This window comes from Rhinolophus sinicus, linkage group LG10, assembly GCF_036562045.2.
Source record: "Rhinolophus sinicus isolate RSC01 linkage group LG10, ASM3656204v1, whole genome shotgun sequence".
In the NCBI taxonomy this organism is placed as follows: domain Eukaryota; kingdom Metazoa; phylum Chordata; class Mammalia; order Chiroptera; family Rhinolophidae; genus Rhinolophus; species Rhinolophus sinicus.
This window is the reverse complement of record NC_133759.1, coordinates 29680618-29705020: the sequence shown is the minus strand read 5'-3', so window position 1 is coordinate 29705020 and position 24403 is coordinate 29680618. Positions and strand designations below refer to the sequence as shown.

At 44.0% G+C, this 24403-nt stretch overlaps 1 protein-coding gene across 1 annotated transcript in view; it reads right to left on the bottom strand.

The window, feature by feature from the left end:
• RFTN1 (raftlin, lipid raft linker 1) overlaps window positions 1–24403 on the bottom strand; it is a 187109-nt gene that overhangs the window by 149696 nt on the left and 13010 nt on the right. Inside the window, exon 2 of the mRNA XM_019726003.2 lies at window positions 19737–19889. Coding sequence (XP_019581562.2) covers window positions 19737–19881 — 145 coding nt within the window. The 5' untranslated portion in view covers window positions 19882–19889. The remainder of the gene's footprint in view (window positions 1–19736; window positions 19890–24403) is intronic.

The window sequence follows — 24403 nt, the reverse complement described above, 5'->3', positions numbered from 1 at the left end:
TGTTGTTTCCAACTCCAGGAGAATGTGATTTCCTGTTTGAAACAGAGTTGAGCTTTGTCCCGACACATGATGACCTTCCCAGGCCTACAGACTGGTCTCCTAATTATACAGGAGGGAATGTCTGAAGCGACGTGATTAACATAATGTTCAATGATCAAAAGCTGAGAAACGTGGCCAACACGGGGCCACGATGAGACCAGGAGTCGCCAAGAAATCTGGATTCTTTCAGAGGCTGACGCCACCAGCTTGACTGGCCCTGGACGAGCTCTTTCTCCACCAATGGCCTCAGTTTCCTCATCTGCACAGGGTCACGCATGGGTGGGGTGACCTCAGTGGCTCCTCTCCCTTCTAAATGTTTCTGGGAAATCACTGTTGGCTATAAATGTCCTCCTTCATAGCACATATTTCTTCTCGCTGTGTGCATGCATACACGTGTCTGTGCACGTACACACACACACACACACACACACACACACACACACACACAATTTTAGACTGCAATTACCCTGTCTATTCCTTCAATATAGTGAATGCAACACTACTGGCTAGAGTAAATGACCTCAGCTCCCAAAACCGGGCAAGATGACACGATACCAGGCCACTGGGGGTGCTCTGAGGCACCAGATTTCCACAAATTGATCAACTTATCACACTGATTGATAAACCCAGAGTTCTCTGAGTAAGACTCAGAGCTCCTTATTATCGAATGATTAAATGAGATACGATCCACAAAAGCACTCTTCATCCTTGCAAGCATTCTATTAATATAAAGCATTACTATTTTCCCCAACCCAGCCAGCCTCTTCTCCTCTGAGGGCGAGCTTCTCCTCAAGGTCTCCCCACTTTTCTCTATCCTGCCCTGCCCTCAGAGAGTATTGAGCCTCACACCTACCTCTGGGCTGCCCTCACCCTGTGAACACTGACCTCTTCTCAGCCAAAAGACGCCTGTGGTCCTCATGCCATGGGTTGTGCCACATTCCACAGTTTCGAAGTTTCCCACCCAATGTGATGAGCCATTGTCTGCCAGCATCTACAGGTGGGTGGCACCTTGGACAGGGATTAGGACAAAACCTCATTTTGCACATGAGAGAAGGAAGGTCCAAAGAATCACTTAAATCATTCCTGTCTTGGGCAGCAAATCCTGTCAGGCCCTCGTGGTCACAATTCTTATTCAACTCTTCGTTGCATTTGATAACATAAAAAGAGTTTCCATTTACTGATCTATGGGCCTACCCAATGCTTTATCTCATGACTTCATTCAGTTCTAACCACCCCAGGGAATACGTCACCATTTTACAGATTAGATACTGAGACTCAGAGGGGCTAAGTAACTCACTCAAGGTAACACAGCAAATTAGAGAGACAGGTCTCCCACCAGGTCTGCAGGCCTCAAGCCCAGATCTGTGCCCCACGAAAGCTCATGCTTTTAATCACTCCACCAGCAGCTATATTTCCTGATGTACAGGGTGATGGACTGATAAGTAGCTGCTGATTAATTACTAGTTAATGCTGCTGTTATTGGTTTTCCTCCCTCCAAGATAAACACAGGCTCTTCCATGAGAAAGATGCCAGCACACCCCCAGGAAGCCGGCCAGCCCTGTGGTGATGAGTGATGCTAGGGACAGTGCACCGGTCATCAATGGGTGTCTGAAGGCTACTTTAAAGCACTCGAGGCGAGGTGATGACAAAACATAGGCTTCCATCCAATGCAATTTTGAAACCATTGATTCACCACGTAATGCAGTGTTAAAGTCAGAAGAGCCTTAGCCACCACTGTGCTTGCAAAATTCTGTAGAGTGTTGAAGAAAAGCACTATCTGATGGTCCAACATTTCCTATGGAGCCAGTTGGGAGACACCATCCTGCCAAGTTAGAATTCACTCTTTCAGAACCAGGAATATGAACGGAATCAGTGCCAGTCCTTCCACCGCGAGACTACACAGTTCCAGCAGTCAATGAATATGAATGAATGCATGCATATGAACAACTAAAGATTTAGATTCTCGGATCGTTCCACCAGGCAATGAAGCCCAGCAGGATGAGGTGTTGACTGAGGCCAAAAGCCAGGTCCAACAATCATGGAATCCATATCTGAGCAAGGCTGATGATTACTCTTCTAGTTGCACCCGTCCCATATGATTATTCTGCATCCTGCAGACTAGAAATAGAATTCACATCCCAGGGAAGCATACTGTGCCACTTGGGACTTTTTTTCATGAAAGAGTGAGAGCACGGCATGGACAGTTGCATCTTGCTAAGCAGAAGCAAAGCTGTTTTGTTACATCAAGAATGTGCACAAGGGCATATGGATGGTGAGAATTTGAAGGTGTGGTCTGTGTTTTTGAAGGTTGGTCATTGTGTTGCTGTCTCTCAGGTCTACATTATGCCTTCCAGGCCCTGACCTGTGTGGTGAGCTAGGACTCCGCACGCTGCATTCCTCCTTCGACAGCTGACTTCCTCTTTATTCTGCCAGTGTGAGCTCTAGATGGAGAGTAGATGGCAGGAGAGGGGAAAGGAACCTCCTTCTGTTTGCAGCACCCCATCCTGGAAGGAGCAGCTGGTTCCAACTTCCAGCATCTTTCCACACCCCCAGAAGCAGCCTCATGTAGGTCAGTGGTAAATGCTGAGAACAGAGCAGTTAACGAGACAGAAATGGCCTCCATCCTCAAGGTGCTTAAAATCCCGCGACAGAGAAGACACTGAACAAATAAAGAACTGGGATCACTGCTATGAAGATGTACAGGGTCCTCTGGGAGCCCCATCTCACAGAAGGTTGGGGATTGATGTCAACGGGATGCTTACATATGGGGACTTGTGGCTATTGGCACAAATATATAAGGATAATGGCACCAAACCACATTCAGAGGATCAACTGAAGCTGCGTTACCTGCCTGGAGTCAATATATCTCTAAAGACGACTGGTGTGAATGTGAAAGAATTTTAAAATTATCCCGCATTATACAGTTCGCACATTAATCATTCAGTCATTCAATGAGCGCCCTCAGCACTGGGGCTCTGAGGGCGTAGCAGTGAAGCAGGCAAAGCCATGCTCTCATGGAGCTTACGTTCTTGTTGGGGGACACCATAAATAACGCAAAAATAAATGACAGTATGATCTCAGACGATGCAAGGTCCATGAAGAAAGGAAAGCGGGGAGTGGAAGTTGAAAGTGAATGGGGCGAAGGGAAGGGCTGTTTTAGGCAGGATGGTAAGAAAAGGCCTCACGGAGAAGGCGGCATTTAAACAGAGACTTGGATGAGGGGAAGGAATAAGCCATGAGAAGATGTGGGAGTGGAGCTTTCCGGGCAGAGGGGTTCCACAATACCATTAGAGAGACACTGCTCACGTGATTCTGGAGATATTCGGAGCATGCCATTATGAAAGGAGATTCTACATTGAGGGAGAAAGCTGTCCGCCTGTTTCCAGCAAATCCTACAACTAACACATAGCTCAGTGGTTGAGTTCACGTCCCCACTGTGGCGTGTGGTTATTTTTCTTTACTTTCAATTTACATGGCAAACTGGAGAGAAATGAATTACATCCCCCTGGGTTTCTCTGTTCCGTACAATTAAGAAAAGCTATTTCTTAGTCACAAGGCAGATGACGACACCGAGATTTCCCATTTTCTCTCCACAGGGAAGCTGTCATCACTCAATATTAATTGATCCTACTTTTCATCCATAAAGCAGAGGTCGAGACACGTTTTTGGTCACAAAACGGCAACTATTATACTATTCAGGTAAATTATTAATGGCGTCTCCATTAAAGCACACCCATATTCATGTGGCATCCACTGCCTCAACTCTTACAGTGTTTTTTTCATGGGGAAAAATGAGTAAATTATGATATTCCTTCCTGATACTGGGTAAATCACCAGTGCCTATCTCGTTTAAGGTTGCCAGAGATTTTCCATCATTTCATCACAACTAGGAACACACAGAAAGGGTGTAATGTATCTTGAGTTCCCAGCAGGACAGCATGTCAATTGAATGCAATTTTATTTTCCTGCTAGAGAGCAGATAAAGTGAAAACAACAAGAAGACACAAGAAACTCAAAAATTGAGGAGAGGTAGTATCATTTATATATTTTTTTCTTTCTCTAGATAAAAATTTCATGTTTATTTTTAAAGTAGGACTGAATTAGAGGAACATAGTTTAAGGAATTGAGGGAGGGAAGGAGGGAAAAGAAAAAAGGAGAAAAACAATCTAGTTGTGTCTACAAGTAAACAGCTCACAATGAACTGGGGACGTCTGGGAAGAGCTGAACCCCATTACTACTGATGGGGTGACCAGATGCTGGCATCTAGTGAAGAACAATTCTCAAGTTTAACAGAGGGCTTTGGAGGCCTCTCTCTTCCAACTTTTCTTCAGTCATTTATTTATGTAAGTGCTGGGGCTTTGTGGAAAGGTAGCCACAGGACATTTGCATTCCCTCAATATGTTTAAGTGTCGTAAGTCTTGACTTTCACAGCTGGAAGCCAGGATTGGCAGTTTACAGCCAGGGTGATAAATAACTGTGGTCAAAGCAGAAGGCTTTTTTTAACCATATAATTTAGTCTTGAGAAGAGATACACTCTGCTCGACAAGGCCTATGACATAAAATTAGAGATGCTACGGACGTGGCTCATGGCATCAAAGGAAGGATGAGGGCGGAAAAATGAACAGTGATCATTTGCTTCCAGACTAGTAGGTCACGGCAGGGATCACTCTTGTCCATGGCCTTGAAGGGACCTGTGTCCCCATTCCCCAGGTGCTGTATGTTGGCTGCCCCTTCCTCTGGAAAATTGCCCTTGGCCACATGGGAGCCACATGGTCTGGGAATCTAAGAAGCTTGCAAGAGTCACAAAAGCTACTAATGTGGCCCCTTCTTTCTGTTCACTGTGGCAGAAACTGTGAATTGTGTCAATTAAAACCCATTTCCACCTCCTTCAAGCTAGTCTTCCCAGAATATAGAGACTGGAAGCCCAAAACTATATTTCCTGTTTACAGATGAGGCAACAGAGGCACAGAGAGGTTAATGACTTTCCCAAAGTCACACAGCTAATAAGTGGCAGAGCCAGAAATTGAAGTCTGGCTCAAGAGTTTGTGCTCTCAACTACTCCACAATGCTGCCTCTCATAAAAGTCTGTATTCGTTTTCTATTGGTATGTATTAATAACAAATTACCCCCAAACTTAGCAGCTTAAAACAAGCATTCATTACCTCACAGTTTCTGTGAATCAGGAATCCAAGTGCAGTGTAGCTGGGTCTCTCTGGCTCAAGGTCTCTAATGAGGTGGCATCAGGGTCAAAGGGATCTCAAGGCTCCACTGGGGGAGGACCTACTTTCAAGCTCATGCAGAACTCAGATCCTCCAGGGCTGCTGGACAAGGGCCAGTTCCTCACTGGCTGTTAGCAAAAGGCCTCCCTAAGTTCCTTGCCACATGGTCTCTCCATTGAGCAGTGCACAACATGGCAGCTGGCTTCCCTCAGAGGGAGTCAGCAAGAGAGAGTCCAAGATGGAAGCCACCGTCTTTTATAACTTAATCATGGAAGTGGCATCCTGTCACTTTCGCTGTACCCTACTCACCAGAAGGAAGTCACTAGGACCTCCCATACTCAAGGGAAGGTTACACAAGGGCGTGAACACCAGGAGGCAACCATCACTGGGGCCATCTTAGAGGGCGCCTACCATGCTGCTCAGTACCACACACCTAATACGCAGAGAAGTTGAGTTTAAAGTTGTTTTTACCTCAGGTAACTAAGTGCCTATTTCCAAGCTCTGCCCAGGACTCCCACATTATTCCCAGTTTGGAGAACAAAACCTTGGCTGGTTCTCCTCTCTGGGGCATTGCCCCCCGTCATCTGCCTTAAGCCACCTCTGACTTCTCACTTTATAGCAAAGAAAGTAAAGGGTGTTAGGAGAAATGGTAAGTTTTCTCCATTGTTAATAATTTTGGTCGAATCCATTTACATGAAGTTCACAATATGAACCTACTGAGTAAAAATTTTTAAAAAGTTTCTGTTTTAATTTACAGTTTCCAGGTTGGCAAGAAACAGTGGTGAGAAAGGGAGCAGTTGGGCTGCCAGTTTGGGGGGGAAAAGCAAGGCCATCGAGCAAATCTTCAATGCCCTTCTCGCTGTTCCTAGGCTGCATCTCAGCCCAGGCTGTTAGAAGCAGCAGCAATAATTTTTCTTTCACGAGCTTCATCTTACCCTAGCCAAACAGGCCATCTCTCACCAAGAAAGCCACAATGCACTGAAAACCTGAGCGCACACGCCAAGGCATCCTGGATGCATCTATTTAGTCCCTAAAAGCTCAGCCTGTAGGCAATGAGCAGCCCAGATGAGTCCTTCACCCCCAGGAAGCTGGTTTAATTGAGGCCCTAATGCAGGGGTTTTCCAAGCTGCCGTTTGGTGATCCCAGAGATCAGAATTGCTCTAGGTTTTCCAGGGTCTTCCTGTGCCCACCCAACCATGCAGGGCCTGCCAGGTCAAAGATAGATCATGATAAGTCGAGGCAGATGCTTTTCCAAGATAACACAGGCTCTATTAAGGCAGTGCCCACACTGGACTAGTTTCCAGATACAGGAAAAGAGACAGTGAGCTAGGATATTAATAAGGCAGAATTGGGTGAGATGTTTTAGACATTAGTTTCTACATTGAGAGACTCCGCCTTCTTGTTCACATTTGCATGACCAGCCTGGAGACTGAAAGAGAGCAAGTACTCAATAAACATCCAGTGAATTAATTTTGTTGAATACCCTGTCAAACAAGACTGCTTTCTCCATCAAGGAAAATCCACCCCACCAACTACGTCAGCTCCCTGAGGAATATATTACCAATCTTGCATCAAAAGCAACATCCATTCCATATGGCGCCATATTGTGCCCTACTTACCAAGCAACTCTGAATTTACACCTGGGATACACAACTGAAATAATGCCCTTCTTCTTTTAAGAGGGCCTGATAAAGCTGTCAAACTAATGCATCCTTCTCCTAGTAAGTCATATGAATGCACCTGAAAACCATGTTTATACAACAGAATGAGAAAAAATTCCAGCTGCTGATAAGGGTAGCACGTCCCCATTGCCTACATAATTTTTCTTTATCAGGAGATCTGACCTATAAACAAAGAACAGCTAACAGCACATCTGAAATACAGAACTGAGGAAATGACTTTCTAGACTTAACGGCAGTGACATGCAATTTGAAGCCAAAATCACTTACTTTGTCACACCAGAATTAGTTTTGAAAATATTTCATAGGAAAAATTCAACAGGCCTCCTTTCTTCTGAAGCACCCGAGAAATCTGGTCCAAGTACCGGTTAAGGCCTCTTTACGAATTTCTTTGTAGTATCGCTAATAACAATAATTAATAGCGGGCATAAAATATTAAGTTGTTTTCTGTTCCATTTTAACCAAATTAGATAAAAATTATTGCCACTACCATGGCGATGCTTTTATGAATCCCTGTAGAAAAATAACTTGGTTCTGCTTTGACAGATAACAGTCATCAAGGAGGAATTTCATTTTATTGAAGGCAGCCTTAAGTCTCTGAAATTTACTGCTTACACACATATACACACACACACCTGAGCCCGTTGTCATACAAGACTGAGTGTTGGTTCTTACTCTGGATTTGGAGTAGCTGGGAAAAGAGCAAGAAGAGTTTTTATATTAAGAAAGGAATGCAAAGAATGACTTCCTTCCTCTTAAATCTAATCTTATTACCTCCATTAGTGAATGTTTAACAATAATATTAATACTAATAGTGGATTTCGTTGCATTATCAAAAGCAACAATACAGAAGATGTATATAGCAGCTTTGCTCAGAAAAGCTTAAAGCCACTTCACACATATTATCTCATTTATCTTTAAAAATCCGCACTCTGTAAAAGCATATTTATCTGCGGTAAGACATGTTTTATGGGAACTAATTTCCTTACCACTCTGCATCTTCTGTTTAAAAACAGGGTCTGTTTTTAGCACACCTCCCAACCAGAACCTCAACTCATAACTCATGCCACTGACTTCCTTCCATGAGTCTTAAAAACAAAAAATGCACCCAACTCTTAGCAATTATCGAAACTGAAAACAAACGTGACACACGAGTAGGAAATTAAATAAATTCACAGCGCCCAACAATTGCTGTTGCCCAAACTGAAATTACATAAATAAACACACACACTCTCCATGAAAACTCTGCTACACAATTTATTAATGAACAGTGAAAGGAAACAGAAGCTGAAAGTGGGTCAGGAGAAACTATTTAATCTAATAGCCTAGAAATTATATCGGAAGAACAGATGGTTTCACAGAAGTCAATGCTACCTAGAGGAGCAAGGAGTGATTTTCTAGGAAAGGAAAATGTTTCCCTACCCTCCAGCACATACTATTTTCAGCAAAGGAGGAGTCTATATTCAGCCCAAGATAAACTCTGAGCTTGGCACATTGACAGAACTGGGACTGTGTGGCAGCCATCCACACGTACCCAAGTTCAGACGGGGCCTTCCAAATCTGAGCTAGAGGTCAAACAGCCCTTTTTTAAAACCAGCACCAAATGGGAGCTACCACTACACCCTAGTAGGTTATTCATCCACATCTGTGACCTTGGCAAACAAGAAAAGTGGTTCTCAACAAGTGATAGGCAGCGTGATTTTAATGTGGCTTTCCAACTCCCAGACCTTCAGGGGCCTGGGCAGCAGCAAGATGCACAGGCCACAGGGAGACAGAAGACCGAAGTTCAAGCTGTGGCCTGTAAGTCAGGCCCATCCTGTGACTGAGCCTCCCCACCTATACAACAAGACTGAAAAATCACTTACAGAGCTGTAAGGATTCCTTGAGCTAAACTATATGAAGCTGCATGGCAACCTGTACAGCATGACACTTAGTTGCTATTTTCATGCCCATCACCTATGACTCAGCAAACCCACAGGTCAGTTCTCCTTAAAGCAGGGGTCAAAGGGAGGGCCATCACAGTTAGTCTTCAAATGTCAGCTCAGAGCCTAGTAAACCTCAAAGCTGTACCTGTACCTCAAAGCTGGTACAGTCAACATTGCTTAAGAACAAAGGCTTTGAAGAAGGCAAGTCTCAGTTCTGATTCTAGCTCCATTATATATTTGCTGTGTGACCGTGGGCATGTTGGGTAACCTCTCTGAGCCTCATTTCCTCATCTATAAAATCAGGTCCCTGTGATGATTAACTTACACCAAGCACAGCACATGGCTTGTTAGCTGTTATTACTGTTACGATATTATCATCATCACCCAAGTCTGTTGCTCTCGTCATCTGCTGGGACCCTCAGAAAGCCAAGAGAAGGCACAGGGGCAGAACAGCCTTTCTGCCATTGAGATTAGGGCTGAAGAAGAGGACCCTCCCTCAGCCATGAACTTAAGGTTTGGGAGATGTAAAAAGTCATCCCCCTACTCCCAAACTCAAGACCAGGGGACCTCATATGCCTTATGCTGTAACATCCAGGGCTGCTTTGGGTATCCCTTCTATTCATCCACTTCCCCTCCTTCATGGCTTCCTGACAGTTTGCTTCAAGATTGGTTGGTTTATTTGTTTGTTTGTTTTGCCTGAAAAAAATGCCATCAACATCAGTGACTTTATGTTCAGTTCTGCTGAAGGGCTGCAAATATTATAGATGAATTTGTTATGTTCTAAAGCTGCAGGTATCATATTTAGAGAGAGGTAATAAATACCTCATTAAGGATGGCAAAACAAACACTTCAGGCTACTTGAGGCTCCATCTAAAGGAACCCCATGGTGAAACCCACTTTAAACCAAGAATCCTCCTGTAATGCAAATAACCACCCCGCCCCCCAGTTCCTTTTCTTCCTTTCCATAGCTTCCTATGTGGGGCTTCCCTGTAAATGGGAACCCACACCTGCAGGCACCAATGGCCAGGTGTCACTCCTAACCCACTGCTTGATATATCACAGACTCAAGCTCTGTCCATTAACGCTTGTTCTAGGTTGCCAACTCCACATCCTTTCTATGGAGCCTGGTCAGACTTGCAAAGGGCAAGACAAAGAAACAGAAAAGGGTACAGGGAACAGAGGTGGTGGAGACCTCATTAAGGCAAAGGCTTCCAGAAAAGAGCCAAGGAGTCTGGATCATGTGACTGCCGGGGCCCAACCACAGCCAACAGACCTGCTTCTAAGGAGCAGTGGTTAGAGCTAAGTGTGATGAGACATGTAAGAAAAAACGAAGCTCTAATTAGATGTGGGGGTGCAACTGGGCACCCGATATGCCTGGTGTGTGCTGGTCATAACTCTGGCTGTGCCCTGAGCTGGGCTATGCCTTCCTGCCCTGGCCAAGTGGAAAAAGCACAGGCATTCACTAGCCAAGGCCCCTACACAAGAAAGGGCAGTCTGCAGGTCCCAGACCACTAGCTACAAACCCGTTAGCCAGCAAGAAACTGCTCTCTTAACCTACCCCTCACTCCTCTTTCTCTAGTTGGGCACAATGACCTCCTTGCCAATACGCATGCCCATCCATGCCACCTCTCACCCCCAAATGCTTCCTTCCCTCCTTGTCCTCTTGTCCCCCTCCACAGTGGCTGGTCACCCCGAAGGGCTGGGCTCTCAGGGAAGAAAGCCTGGAGGAGGAGAAGCTTTTCTTGGACTTTGAAGGAGAAGAAGGACCCAAATTAGCCTTGTGGGGTAGGGAGGAGGGTCCGTGTTCCATATGGGGTATGGTACAAGCAAAGGCAGAGGGGCAGCAATTTGTGCTTCCATTTCAGGAACAGCAAACAGGTTTCTGGGATGACTGTTGGGAGAGGAGGCTAAGGGCAAATCGGAAGGAGCCGGCTTGAGAACCATTGGCTTTTCTGATGGGCCACCATTCAAGGTTTTAGGGTTCCCTGGACAGGTGGGGTGTCCACTGGGGACAGCTGGGTTTCAGTTACAATTGAGATGTGGAAGACTCAAGTCAGAAGGATGATTTTGGCCGCCGGGAGGAATTTACTGCCCTTGGTCTAATCCAGGGGTTTCCATAGCAGCTAAAGCAAGTGGCAACATCACCTGAGAACTTGCTAGAAATGCAAAATCTTGGGCCCCACCCTAGACCTACAGAATGACAGATTCTAGGGGCAGGGGCTCAGCACTCTGTGTCCGAACAAGCCCACTAAATAATTCTGATGTTGCTAAAGTTTAAGAACAATTGTTTGTACCAAGGCTTCCCAACTTATCCCATGTCACACATTCAGCATACTGGGGAAAGAAACCAGGCTTCGGGAAACTGAAGTGACCTGCAGGAGATTCAAACAGCTCGAGGGCTGTAGGGAAACAAAATATCAGCACATGTGACCCACCTGAGGGTAACGAGTTGGGGTACCCACGCTTTTACCAACCACCTGGTACTTCACAAATGCCTGTTAACTCGTTCTCAGCCACGGCTACACACTGGCATCAACTGTAGTTTCAAAAAATACTGATGTCCAGGTCCCTTCCTCATTACTGACTTAATTGATCTAGGGTGCATCCTGGAACATGAAAATTGTTAAAACAAAGTTTTGAGAATCATTGTGTCAACTGGTATTTTTTTCTTTTTTTAAGAATATGGCCTGTCCTTCCAAATATATTTATTACTCGCTACTTCAAGGCAATAAATTATAAGTTGCTCATAATATATAGTTAGGTATATAGGTAGTTACTGAATTTATGTTATGCTTTAAAAAAAATCACACCAATATCTTTTATTTTCCCCTCCCATCTCCACTCAGATAAAAGAAATTTGCACACCATCTGGTCTTTGAAGGTTCTTAAAGTGTGGTCCCCAGACCAGTATCACCTGGGAACTTGTCACATATGCAGATTCGGAGGCCTTGCCCAGACCTACTGAATCAGAAACTCTGGGGCAAGGGCCTGGGATTCTGGGTTTTAGAGAGCCCTCCCAGATGATTCTGACTTGCCTTCAAGTTGGAGAACCACTACTCTGAGAAAATAATTAGTCCTAAAGGCTTGTAGTCTTTCTCTGGAGATTAACATTATTTTGGACAATATCTTAGAAGTTGTTTATCTTTTCATGACCCATGAAACCAGACAGTGCCAGAATTTATAACTAGCCATCAGACATCCAAGCTCTTAGCCCCAAAACACTGTAGTCTGTTAATTTTTAGACCTTAACGTAAATTGGGATCCTTCCTTTCAGAGTAGTCTTCTTCCAGGTTGTGAAGAGAGATTAAAAGCACAACTTAAACAGACAATGATTCTCAACTGCTTCTGCAGTTGTGTTTAGGGCTACAGTTACCCAGACTAGACATTAAATAAAAACTGGATCCTTAAATGATTCATTGCATAACATGCATGTTTTGAATAGTGAATGTCATCCTATGTTATTATTATGACCACCCAAAATTTATATACAGAGCTTAATGCTGGCAGCCAAACTCTAAGTTTGAGCCTGGTCAACACATTGTTGAAGAAAAAAATCCCAAAGGTCAGCTCTTAAAGCCCTCTTAGACAGGAAAACCACAAAGATGGGAATTTAAAAAATGTGGCCGTGTGAACTGATCCTAGAAATTGTAATGTGTGTCATGGGAATGTTTTACAAGCAAGAATTTAAGGGGAGAAACAGAAGACCAGCTTGAAGAAGATGTGCGATGGAGCATGAGTTACTTTTCGACTTTTTCAGGGTGAAGCCCTTCAGTTTAGTTTAAACTCACCACAAATTGCAGGACAGTCAGGGATGAAGAGCGCCCAAAGTTAAGGCTCTAGTGTTCAGTAAGATGACGCGATGTGCTACAAATATCCAACAGCTTGGTGGCCTCGGACAAGTGACTTTCATAACCTCTCCAAACTCGAGATCTCAATATATTCTTCTATACAATGGAGGTGACTCCACCCCCTCACATGATTGTTGTTAGCTTGTTTAAAATTGATTAATGACCCTAGTGGCTGAATAAAGAGTAGCTCCAACAACGACATGTAACAACTGAAGCTACTACGTACCTTGCATACATTGTCGCTGGAAAAGTAGAACGGTACAACTACTTTGGAAAACAGCTGGGCAATTTCTTGTGAAGGTAAACACACATTTACCAAACAACCTGGCAATTCCACTCCTGCATATTTACCCACTAGAAACAAACATATGTCCACACAAGACTTGTTCACAAATGTCCATAGCAGCTGTTTTGATAATAGCCCCAAACCGGAAACAGCCCAAGTGTTCAACAGGAGAATGATTAAACAATCTGCGGCACAGGCATGAGATCTGGATACATACAATGGCATGGATGAATCACAAAAGCATTACACTGAGTTAAAGAAGTCTGACAAAAGAATACATGGTGTGCTTCTACTCCTGTTATTCTAAAAGAAAATGAACCTACAGGCAAAACGCATCTACAATGACAGCAGATCAGTGGGAGTCTGGGGCAAGAGCTGGGGGCGTGGTGGGCATGAGGGACAATTCTGAAGTGATGGAAAAGTTCTGTATCTTGGGTGTGGTGGGCGCCACACAGGTGTTTACGTTTATCACAACTCATCAAACCATACACTTAACATGAGTGTATTTTATTTATATTGAGGTATATTTATATACCTCAATACAGTTATTTAAACACATTCACTGAGATACCCGTCAGTAGGCCTGACAGGTTGGCACTGAGCTCTCTTTTATGTGCAGTACAAAAATCCTGTGAGAAGAGAATTCAAACACTGGTCCCACTTACTACTTACAGTATACTTCTCCATCTGAATAAAGGAGAGAAAAAAGTAATACCTTCTTTCCAGCTTGCAGAGATACTTGGATGATTGAGTGAAAACGTTATTTGAAAATGCTTTAAAACAGAATCAGAGTATCCAGCTATATGGCCCTCATGACAGCCATCGAGGTGCCAACTAACATACCTCCACCTCCACTCCCTGCTCTCCCTCACCTGCCACTCAGACCCTGGGATCGCCTCCTAATCTCTCTTGACCCCACCCACTTCTCTTGTTCCCACTGCAACTCCTTCAGCTGAGACTACCTTCACCTCTTGCTTGATGATTAAAATGGCTTCCAAATGGTTTCCTCTCCCCCAATTTCACCCCTTCCATCCTTCTCCATTCTACGCCCAGAGCAATCTTACCAGAATGTGAATTTGATCATGTCACTTACCCTCTCCTCACCTTAAAAACCTTCAGTGATAATGACAGAGGCTAGAGTCCTCAATCCAAGAACTAAGACCTTTAGTCATCTGGCTACTTACTCCTCCCAAAGGCCACACTCCAACCAAATTGAGTTGCTGACAGCTTCCCATATATGCAATGTTGTCTCCAGGTTCTGGCCCCTCCCACCCCTTACCTGAAAAGGTCATGTCCATCCACCCTCACTCTTCTGCCTGGCTAACTCCAAACCCACCTGCAGATCTCACGCCTTTCTTGACACACGAAGCCTTCCAACAAGACTGGGGGATACAATATCCCCTCTATCACCATCACTCTAGCACTGAGTACTACCATCGCCTGCTTCTTCATCTCTAAGAGAGTTTGAACCAATCTTGACAAGTGGACTAGACCACTGCATTGTGTCCTTTCGAAATTCAAATGTTGAAGCCCCGACCCCCACTGTAACTGTGTTTGGGGTAAGGGAGTAATTTAAATTAAAGGAGGTCATAAGGGAGGGGTGCTCTAATCCAATAGGATAATGTCCTTATAAGGAGAGATGAGAGAGAGACAGAGAGAGAGAGAGAGAGAGAGAGAGAGAGAGAGAGAAAGGAAAGAGAGAGAGAAAGCTCTCTGTCTCTCTCTCTCAGCCATGTGAGGACACAGCAAGAAGGCAGCCATCTGCAAGCCAGGAAGAGAGCCCTCACCAGGACCCAACCATGTTAGCCCTCTGATTTCAGACTTACAGCCTCCAGAACTGTGAGAAAATAAATGTCTGTGGGTTAAGCCACCCAGTCTGGAGTACTTTGTTATGGCAGCTGAGATAAACCTAAGACAACCAGGCTAAACCTCCTGTTCAGTCCACCCATATTCCTTAGGAACAATACCTGGCCCCAGGTTGACATTCAATAACTATTTGTGGAACCAATGAACTGTCATCTTATGGTCCCTAGAGAACCCAAGGGCAAACTTTCATAGTAAAAACAGTACTTTAATCTGAATTAGAGATGCAGATTCAGGCCTGGAACCAAGTTATCTCCTCTTGAAAACAGACTAGAGCAGCACTGCCCAATAGAACTTTCTGTGGAGAGGGAAGTGTTCTCTATCCATGCTGTCCAGTATGGCAGCCACCAGCCATACGGGGTTGTTGAGTATCTGAAGTGTGGCTAGTGTGACAGAGGAACTGAATTTTTAATTTTATTTAACTTGAATTAATTATTATATTTACATAGCCATGTGGCTGCTGTCTCCCGCACTGGACAGTGCAGGACTCGATTGTTCAAGCAAAGATCACGCCCCAGGCACAAGCCTTGTTATACAGATCACTCACTGTGCCAACTGTCCCTGGCACTGAACTCATATAAAACACAGTTGATTCTCATGGAGCTGACACAGGTAGCTTTCAAGTGGTGTTAAGAGTGGCCTGGCACAGAGAAGCTGGCACAATGCACACATAAAAGGGACAACAAGGCACTGTTTTTGCAGAAATTATGATGCTTTATGGGCCTCTGTCTGTGATGAAACCCATCAAAGGGCACGTTCATCCCTTGGTGACCAGAGTTAATTAAAAATTTCAGACCTGATCAAATCACCCAGAACTGAGATTTGGAGCAGCTTCTGTGCTTCACTGTGCGATGCCTGCTGCCTTTTGTCTCTGCCAGCCCTACCAGTGAGGTTGCAGGTTCCAGAATCATCCACTACAGCACCAAGCTCTCAGCAAAGGACAACCAAAACAATGTTAAGTCGGATCTTGATTTTTTTTCAAAAGTGCATGTGGTCCCATCAGGTGGAAGGGGACCAGCACCCTTTCCCCGACTTGTAATTTATTAGAGTCAGATGAGCATCTTCTCTATGAAAAATAAGCATCATCAAATGCTACTTAACATTTTTCGATGGCCAAAACCATATAGGAGAGGAATATTCTTATGTGCCTCTACATGATAACACAAGTTTTTTAACAAGAATTGGTGCTTCTCATTGGTGTCAATGCCTATTTGTCTAATGCCTTGCGGCTTAGAAGGGACAAGAGCTTTGATGCCCAAGAGATCTAGGTTCAAATTCTGTCCCAGTCACTTCCTAGCACTGCATTTTTAGAAAAGTTACTTAACCTCTCTGAGTGTCCGTTTCCTTATCAGCAACAAAGGAATGTGTGTACGCATATACCTCATTAGGTTACTGTGAGGATGAAATGACGTAAGAAGCCACACAAAGATAAAGGTTCACAGCAACTTAATTTGTAATCGCCAAAAACTGGAAATGAGCCAAATGTCCATCAATAGGTGAGCAGAAAAACAAACTGTGGTACATCCGTATGATAGAATCCTACTCAGAGATCAATCAATAAGGAATAATCCCATTAGAAGTCCTGGAAAAGAACTTGCCAGGCTGCCAGGGAAACAAACAGCATATGTAATGTTTACTATGAAGGTTAACTAGAACTATTTAGGACACACTATTCTCAGCTAGAAAGCATGAACGAAAAAGAAGAATAGAAAGATGAGCAAGGCTTGGTCTTTGCCCTCAAGGAATAAGTGTAATACATGGGATAAAAGTGGCATAAGGATGGTATTGACAGACTATAGGTATGCAGAAAAGAGTAATTCCCATGAGATGGATGTTAAGAAGGAACAATTATTTCAGGTGGGTGGGATTCTGGCAAGCAGTGAGGGATGGGGCAGGCCCTGTGTGGAAGGAGCAACCTGTGCTAAGCTGGGAAACTGGGAAGGGAGCGTCCCAGTGGGGAGAGAGCAAGGCCAAGGGCCAAGGCACGTGGTCCTCCAGAGGACAAGTTGGGGGAGGGTCGGCAAAGAGCAAGGCCATGCTGAGGAAAGCCCTGAGCGCCCGCTGGAACCTCCATTTCATTCATCCAGAGGAACCAGCCAAAGAGTTCAGCATGGTCAGATTTGTGTTTTATACAAACAGGCCCTATCTCGAGGGCAATTTAGCAATTTATTAGGAGTCCTGACATTTGTATCTTTCAACTCAGTAATTCCCGAGGAAATAATCAGCAATGTGTGCAAAGATTTATGTCCAGCATTGCTTATCACAATATTATTTATAATAGCCCAAAACCTGAAATAACTTAAATGTCCAATAAAAGGGGACTTCTAAATAAATCATGGTATGCTGAGTGATTGAATCAGGTATAGCCATTAAATCATACTTTTGGAACATATGGAATGACAAAGGGCATGCCTCACCATACAATATTAAGGTGAAGAAAAGCGGGATCCAAAAATATACATTGAGTACTCATTCAACAAATATTGATTATTTACTATGTGCCAGGCACTGTTTTAAGTACTGAGATACAGCAGATCCAACACACACAATCTCTGCACTCATTAGAAGGGCTTCCACCTTCTAATAAAGGAAAGCAGGCAATAAATAAGGAAACAAACAACAATAAGCAAAATATATGGTATGCAAGATGGTAAGCAGTGTTATGGAAAAAATCAAGAGGGAAAGGGATGGAGGGGTGGGTGGAGGGTTGGTAGAAATTTTAAATTGGTGGTCAGGGAAGGTTCCACAGAAAAGGGGATTAAGAGTTTGAGTAAAGAGTCTATCTGGGTAGACTTCCAGGCAGAGGCAACAGGCAGTGCAAAAGCCCTGAGGAAGCCTGGTGGCTTCTAGAAACAGCAAGTCTGCAGTGGTGGAACACACAGGACAAATGGCAAGAGAATGAAGACAGAGGGAAGCTGGTGCCACTCGGGGTAAGGAGAGCCACAACAAGGCTTTGAGCAGCGGGGTGCCACAACCTGTGGGGCGACAAAAGCAGAAGCAGGGAGAAACAGCTAGGATTTTCCCAGTGTTTTCCTAACATTTTATAATGGGCATATGTTCATTTTATAATCAGAAAACAAAACGTAATTCAATCAAAGAAATCACAATGCAGAAAATAGCGTGGGTGCTACAACTGGGGCACAAGGAAGCGAGGAGCAGATAAGGAGCCTAGGGAAGTAATTCAGATGATGAGTGATGAAGCAGTGGGAAGACAGAGCAGGTAAGCAAAAATTACTCTTCTTAATAATAGAAGAAATATAACCACAATGCAAAAAAATATATAAAAAAGAATTCTCCCATAATCTCAGTACCTTGACAATCAATTTTTAACATCTTGGTAATATTTCCTTCCAATCTTCCTTCCTGTACATGCTTTTGTGCTTTTTCCTCAATTGTTCTAGAATGTTCTAGAATGCCTAGAATGTTGCGGGCACTCAAATATTCATTAAACAAATAATGGGTGACCAAATGCTCCGAATAATTTTGTGTTTGGACTTGTTCATGTTACATTAACTCTAGTATAAACTTTTTCAGAAGTAGTTCTAATAGGCTCGGTGATGGAACGGAAATGGTGGCTGAGGAGAAGGCATGGTCACAGGGGACTAGGGTGTTAAATCAGTCTAAGGGGATGGTGGTGACATTATTCATCAAGGGTGCCAGAAGGAAGTAATCTGATGAGGAAGCTGCTGGGTTCCGTTTTGGGGACTTGGAGGGGTACACAGAAGGTCCCTGCAGAGACACCCAGTTGCCCATCTCTCTCAGGGCTCAGGAAGCAGCAGGTGGAGCCTCAGCATGGAGGTGGGCATAGTAGGAGTAGTCAAGGAGGGGGAGGAGTGGTAGCAATATTAGCAGCCCTACTTCCTGCCAGACACTGTGCTAGGAGCTTCACCCATCTTCCCCCTTTTCATGGTCACAGCTGACCTAAGAGGTGGATATTCGTGTGCTCATTTGATAGATGACGACCCTGCAGACCTAGCGATTTGCCCAGCTACTCCACAACAGAGCCAGGATCCACACCCACAGATAGGAGGGCTGGTCCCACTAATTTTCTTTTCTGTGACTAGAAGCTTAAATATACTCAGAAGCCCAGGGGGAAAGTGTCTTAAGATGCTTTAGTTTTGTAGCGCCAGGTTTTTGCTCCCAACTTTCAGGGAACCCCCAAAAGGAAGAATGCTCCCTTCCTCTTCTGAAACATATTTTACATGTTTTCCAGCTTACAATTATAACCTGTTGAGTTCTGTTGTTTTTATGTGTATGAGTCTTCTTTCCCACTAGGTAAGAAGCTCCAGGAAACCATTTCTCCACAGCACCAGCCCACACTCTGCAAATGCTCTCCAGTGAAAATGTTGATCAGTGCAAGTGGGACACTAGAGGTGGTAGGTGACCCAGACACCCTCTGGCTCAGGCAAGGCAAAGCCAAGCCCAGATGGACGAGCACTCTTAAAAGACGGTGGAACAATGGGCAGGTGAGTTTGGTTGGACAGGCAGATCGATATGAGGAGATAAGGCAAATGTTCCTGTGAAACAGGGTCTGTAAACTGGTTGGCCCATGGGCCAAATTCAGCTCTCCCATGTGTACTAATTGGCTCATATATGGCTATAATTTGTAACAATTTTAATTACGTGCTATCTTTTAAAATATGACAGGTTTCACATCAAAATTTGGATCTCTGCAAGCAGTCTTCTTTGGACAGGCCCACACTTTTCATTTCCCCACAGCTCCCCCCCCCACCACGCCCACTTCCCCAGTGTGTCCTTGTCAGGCCCCAGCAGCACTGACTGGGGCAGCTACAGCTGACCTTGCGCAGGTAGGGCTGCGGTGCCAGGCTGGGTCCGAGCTCACCCATCACCAGGAACACCGGGGTACCTGTACTCACCTGCACTCAGGGTGGTGAACTCCAGGAAGCGGTATTCATAGGACACATCTATCTTGGTTTCGACCTGAGGCCTCTTCAGAGTTGAATAGATATTTCCAGGCCGTTTGTCATCACGTTTCTCCAACTTGTTCAATCCGCAACCCATCTCAGCAGCTGCCAACCAGAGGGAAAAAAGGAGGGGAGTGTGATTGTTTTTTTCCCTGAGATTTTTGTATTTAAACACCGCAGTATAAAAGACCCCATAATTTCCCTGAAGAATACATAAGGGACCTTTATAACATCTAGAATATAATTTAATATATGACCTAAACACCCGAGGAACTGCGCTCAGTACCCAAGCTGGCTTCTCTTTCTGTTAAGATATCATTACCAGACATCCTGTGACTTTGAAATGACACCGAAAGCATACCTGTTCTATATCTCTTTTCCCCTATCTGAGGAAAATAATACTTCAGAGTCTCTCAGTTCCACTACAATCTGTGTACGTGGTTTAAAAATGGGATCTAAAAAGCAATATGGTGTATTATGGTGTCAGTTCATCTGAAAATTAAAAAAAAGCAAGAGATGTGTCACCTTCCCTGCGGTTGCTAAGAGAGAATAATAAGTTGTTGCTACAATTTTCAAACTCCAAAGTCCTTTCTACCCTCAATGTAATTATTTAGACAGGGACTTATATTCATAAAATATCTCTAAAAGTAAATGGTGGTATTTTTATGGGCCTCATCTAAAAGTCCCCCTTTTTTCTTTTATAAACCAAACCACAGGAATAATAGCACGCTTCCACGCTCTTAGAGAATCATTTCAAACCAAAATGAAAACTGGCTGAACACTAATAGCAGGGCCAGAGAAATTGGAAGCAGAAATCCACGTGTATTCGAGCACAGAACTGCAGCCACAGTTTGAAAACAAAATGGAGAAATGTTAACATAATGTGCATTTTGGGTGACTGAGCTTCTAGTCTTCCAGGGGATTAAAAACAATGAAGGTTCTCTGTTTATTTAGGCAGAATGACATTCGTGAAATGACTTTTTATCCCCTCCCCAGACTTCAATGGAAGATATTTTCTTTTAGTGCACCAAGCATGACCAATCCTTCCCCCCTCTCCGGGGCACTGGTCCTGCCATCAGAACATATTTCAGAAAAATATTAACTGGCCAAGAATATCACACACAGAAACGTGGTGACTGCTTCCTTTGAGAGATAAGAATTTCCTTCTGCTCAGTTCATTCACAAGGCACCCAGCTTCCTAAGGCAATTTGGCAAGTTCCAAAAAAACAAAATGAACCTCAAAAAAGCAACGAGGGTGTGTGTGTGTAGGGGAGGGTGATAGTGGAAGAGGATGGTGGAGGACAACCAGGCTGTACTTTTCAGTAATTAAAAAAAGTCTGGAAGGATAGATGAGAACAGGAAGGCTTACTTATGCCTTAATAAGGGAACATTAGCGTCCAAAGGGCCAGAGCAGACATGATTTATGTGCAATCTGCATGAACTGATTACTTGTAAAATACTCTGTAGTTCTGCAGATTTCATAGCTGATTTGTACGGAGACTGCCTATTTAACTGCAAGAAAGCAAGCCAACTGGCGTCTGCTTGGACAAAGCAGAAGTGAACAGGGGAGGCTCCTAAGTACTGGGGATCAGGTAACCCTGATGAGATGAATATTGTTACCACTAGAACAGAACTGGAAATAACTCAGAGGCTTACCAAGTCACTCACTTGCCTACCACCCTATGAAGGACAGAGTGTTCGGGGCCCTCTTCCTCAAAAATCCTCCCATTCTTGCTATCCTGTTAGGGAAATTCTAGCATTAGAGATTCATCGCTTTGAAATCAGAATCACCCTACCTCATCAGCCCCCTGGAAACCACAAATATCTCCATAGGAAGAGCAAAAAACTCAGCTCCTAGTGGTAGCCATGAACACTTTAGTGTGATTCAATTTTTTTTTATAGAGGATAGGTTCCCTGACAGCAGACAAAAAAGGAGGAGAGGGTTACCAGGATGAGTAAGAAAGATTCAGACAAGGTTGGGAGAGAGTGGGAGAAGAGTGCCAAGAAGCATTAGAAAAAACTTTCCCAATTTACAACTTTAAGGTTTCAATTAGTCTGTCCCAAACTTGAGGTCTCTGCCCAAGTTCACCCACAAAGAGCACTGTGCTTGTCTCACAGGACATGATGTGGCTCTAGGGAAATCATCTATGTGATTAGATACAGAAAAGATGAACAGTACCAAACAATAGCAAAACTGTAATATCAGTGAATCCGTGGGGTTTCAAACATTAGAGATTCATTTCTTTGGAGTGCATGCAACCCTGGTTATGCAACTGCTGTTAAAGCACAGCTCTCTCTGAGAAGGGAGAAATGTGAAGCAGTTGCTGGCCACTAAAACCTGAGTGTGAATTTGTACCTCTTACTCTTATGTGTCAAGGACCCTACTGGTACACCTGCATTCTTTTTAATTCTTTCTGTCATTCTTCTACCAACCCCTACCTCTGTCAAAATAGGAAAGACTTTAGATCATTCCCAAAATATCTCTTATAGTCCCTACTATGCTTAAACAAGTCAGAAAAATCTAGCTTACAAAAAGGAGGAAAAATAAGATATAATAATTCTTTACATTATTGTCAAGTTTTATAAACTTTACTGTGCTATGCAAGGTTCCCAAACCATGCTCACATTAGAATCTGGCAAGAGCCTTGGGGCAGGGAATGAGGGCAGTGAGAGGTGGGAGGCAAAAGGAAGCATGAAGGGACCAGCCTTGCCAGATGCAGGCAAGATGATGCCTAATGTGGTTGCCCACTCTCTCACGCAGACATTCAGGCACATCTCCCTCAGGGGTCAAGGTCTTCAGCAGGGCAGAAGGTAAATGTAAGTGTGATAGTTTTCAAATGTGATCCCATACTCCTTGGACACTCCTGCTATCGAGAAATAAGGTCTATGCTACCTGCCCTGAATCTGTGCTCCAGGACTTCTTGACTGAAAGAACATGGCAGAAGGATACAGTACCCGTTTCTGGACCCGGACCTTAAGAAACTGGGACCATCCACTGCCTGTCTCTTGGGATGCCTGCTCTTGGATCCCAGCCACCATGCTATGAGGAAGCCCAAGCAGCCCCCAAAACAGGTGCATGTGAAGACAAACCAACTTGCTAGCCATCTTGCCAGTGAGCTATCTTGGAAGTCAAGCGTCTGCTTCAGTCAAGCCTGTGGAGCAAAGACAAGCTGTTTCCATCAAGACCTGCCCAAACTGAAGATTCCTGAGCAAAATACACCATTGTTGCCCTTTGAAGGGTGACTTGTCATGAAATAGGTATATACACCAAGTTTGCTCAAAATGACCATGGCCTGCTGCCTCCTCAATTAAACCCCAGTTGAGACTGGCATACATTTAGGGGCCCTGCTTTAGCCATTCACTCTTGGGAGGACATCTGAGTTGTTTCCAATTTGGGTTGATTGTGAATAGTGTACAGTAGTATCTCGGTTTTCAAACATCTCCATTGAGGAACATTTCGATTTACGAATGCCGTAAACCCAGAAGTAAATGCTTCGGTTTTCAAACACGCCTTGGAAGTCGAACATGTCACATGGCTTCTGCCAAGTGCAAGATTCTGAGGCCTAGCTGTTGGATATTTTTGAACATTTCAGAACTTGAATGGTCTTCAGGAACGGATTAGGTTTGAAAACCGAGGTACCACTGCAGTTATAAACACTCATGTAGAGGTTTTTATGAGACATAAGTTTCCGTGTCTCTAGGGTAATATTTAGGAATGGGACTGCTGGGTTGTGTGGTAATTACAGGGTCCTGTTAATGAAGAATGATTCCCTTTACACTCTCAGGGTGGCCAGATGCTGACCCCACAGGAGTCATGGTGGAAGGTGAGACCCTCTGAGAGACCAACGGATTTGCCGCTCCACCTCCTGTTCACTCTGGGCCATCAGCTCACTGAGCGTATTTCTCTTTTCGTTATTGTTGTCTGTTTTTGTAAAGGACACGCTGAAAATCACCTATGTGCATGATATTTTCCCAGTACTTTTCTATGATACATCCAACCCCTAGAGCTCTGCCTCTTCAAATTCCTCCAGTCACTTCACATTGACACTATAAATCAGGTTACATATTTTACGTATGCATTGATTGGTGAATCAGCTTTGATTATTGGGCACTCGTTTGGGAGGGTTTTTTTCTTTTTACATCTTTCTCTTCCCAAAAGACATCCCTACACCCATGTGTATGGCTCTCTCTAGCATCAAAGGTCTTAATACCAAGAAACTCCACGTAAGAAGTCTTGGAAAGTAGAGAAAAGAAAAGAGGTAGTTCCCCATTCCTATGGTGAGACAGCAGGAAAAGAGCCAAAATATACTCACAGTTCTCTAGCAGAAATTGGCTAAAAGTATTTAGGAACTGAATGCTGACTAAGAAAGAAAAGACGGTCATTACTGGAGGGTCTGAGACCAACTGCAAAGAGAGGACGTGAGACATTGCAAATGACCAGAAAGCAAACATCCCTCAAAGGGTGCCATTCTGAAAAATCAGTTCTTTCTGAATCAAACCTAGAATGGGGTGTGTCTTTGGTATATGCTGGACCAGCCTCATGCAGAAATTGTCAGCTCCATGAGGGAGGGAACTTATGTTCCAAATTCATGCATTCGTTCATTCAATATGCATTTATT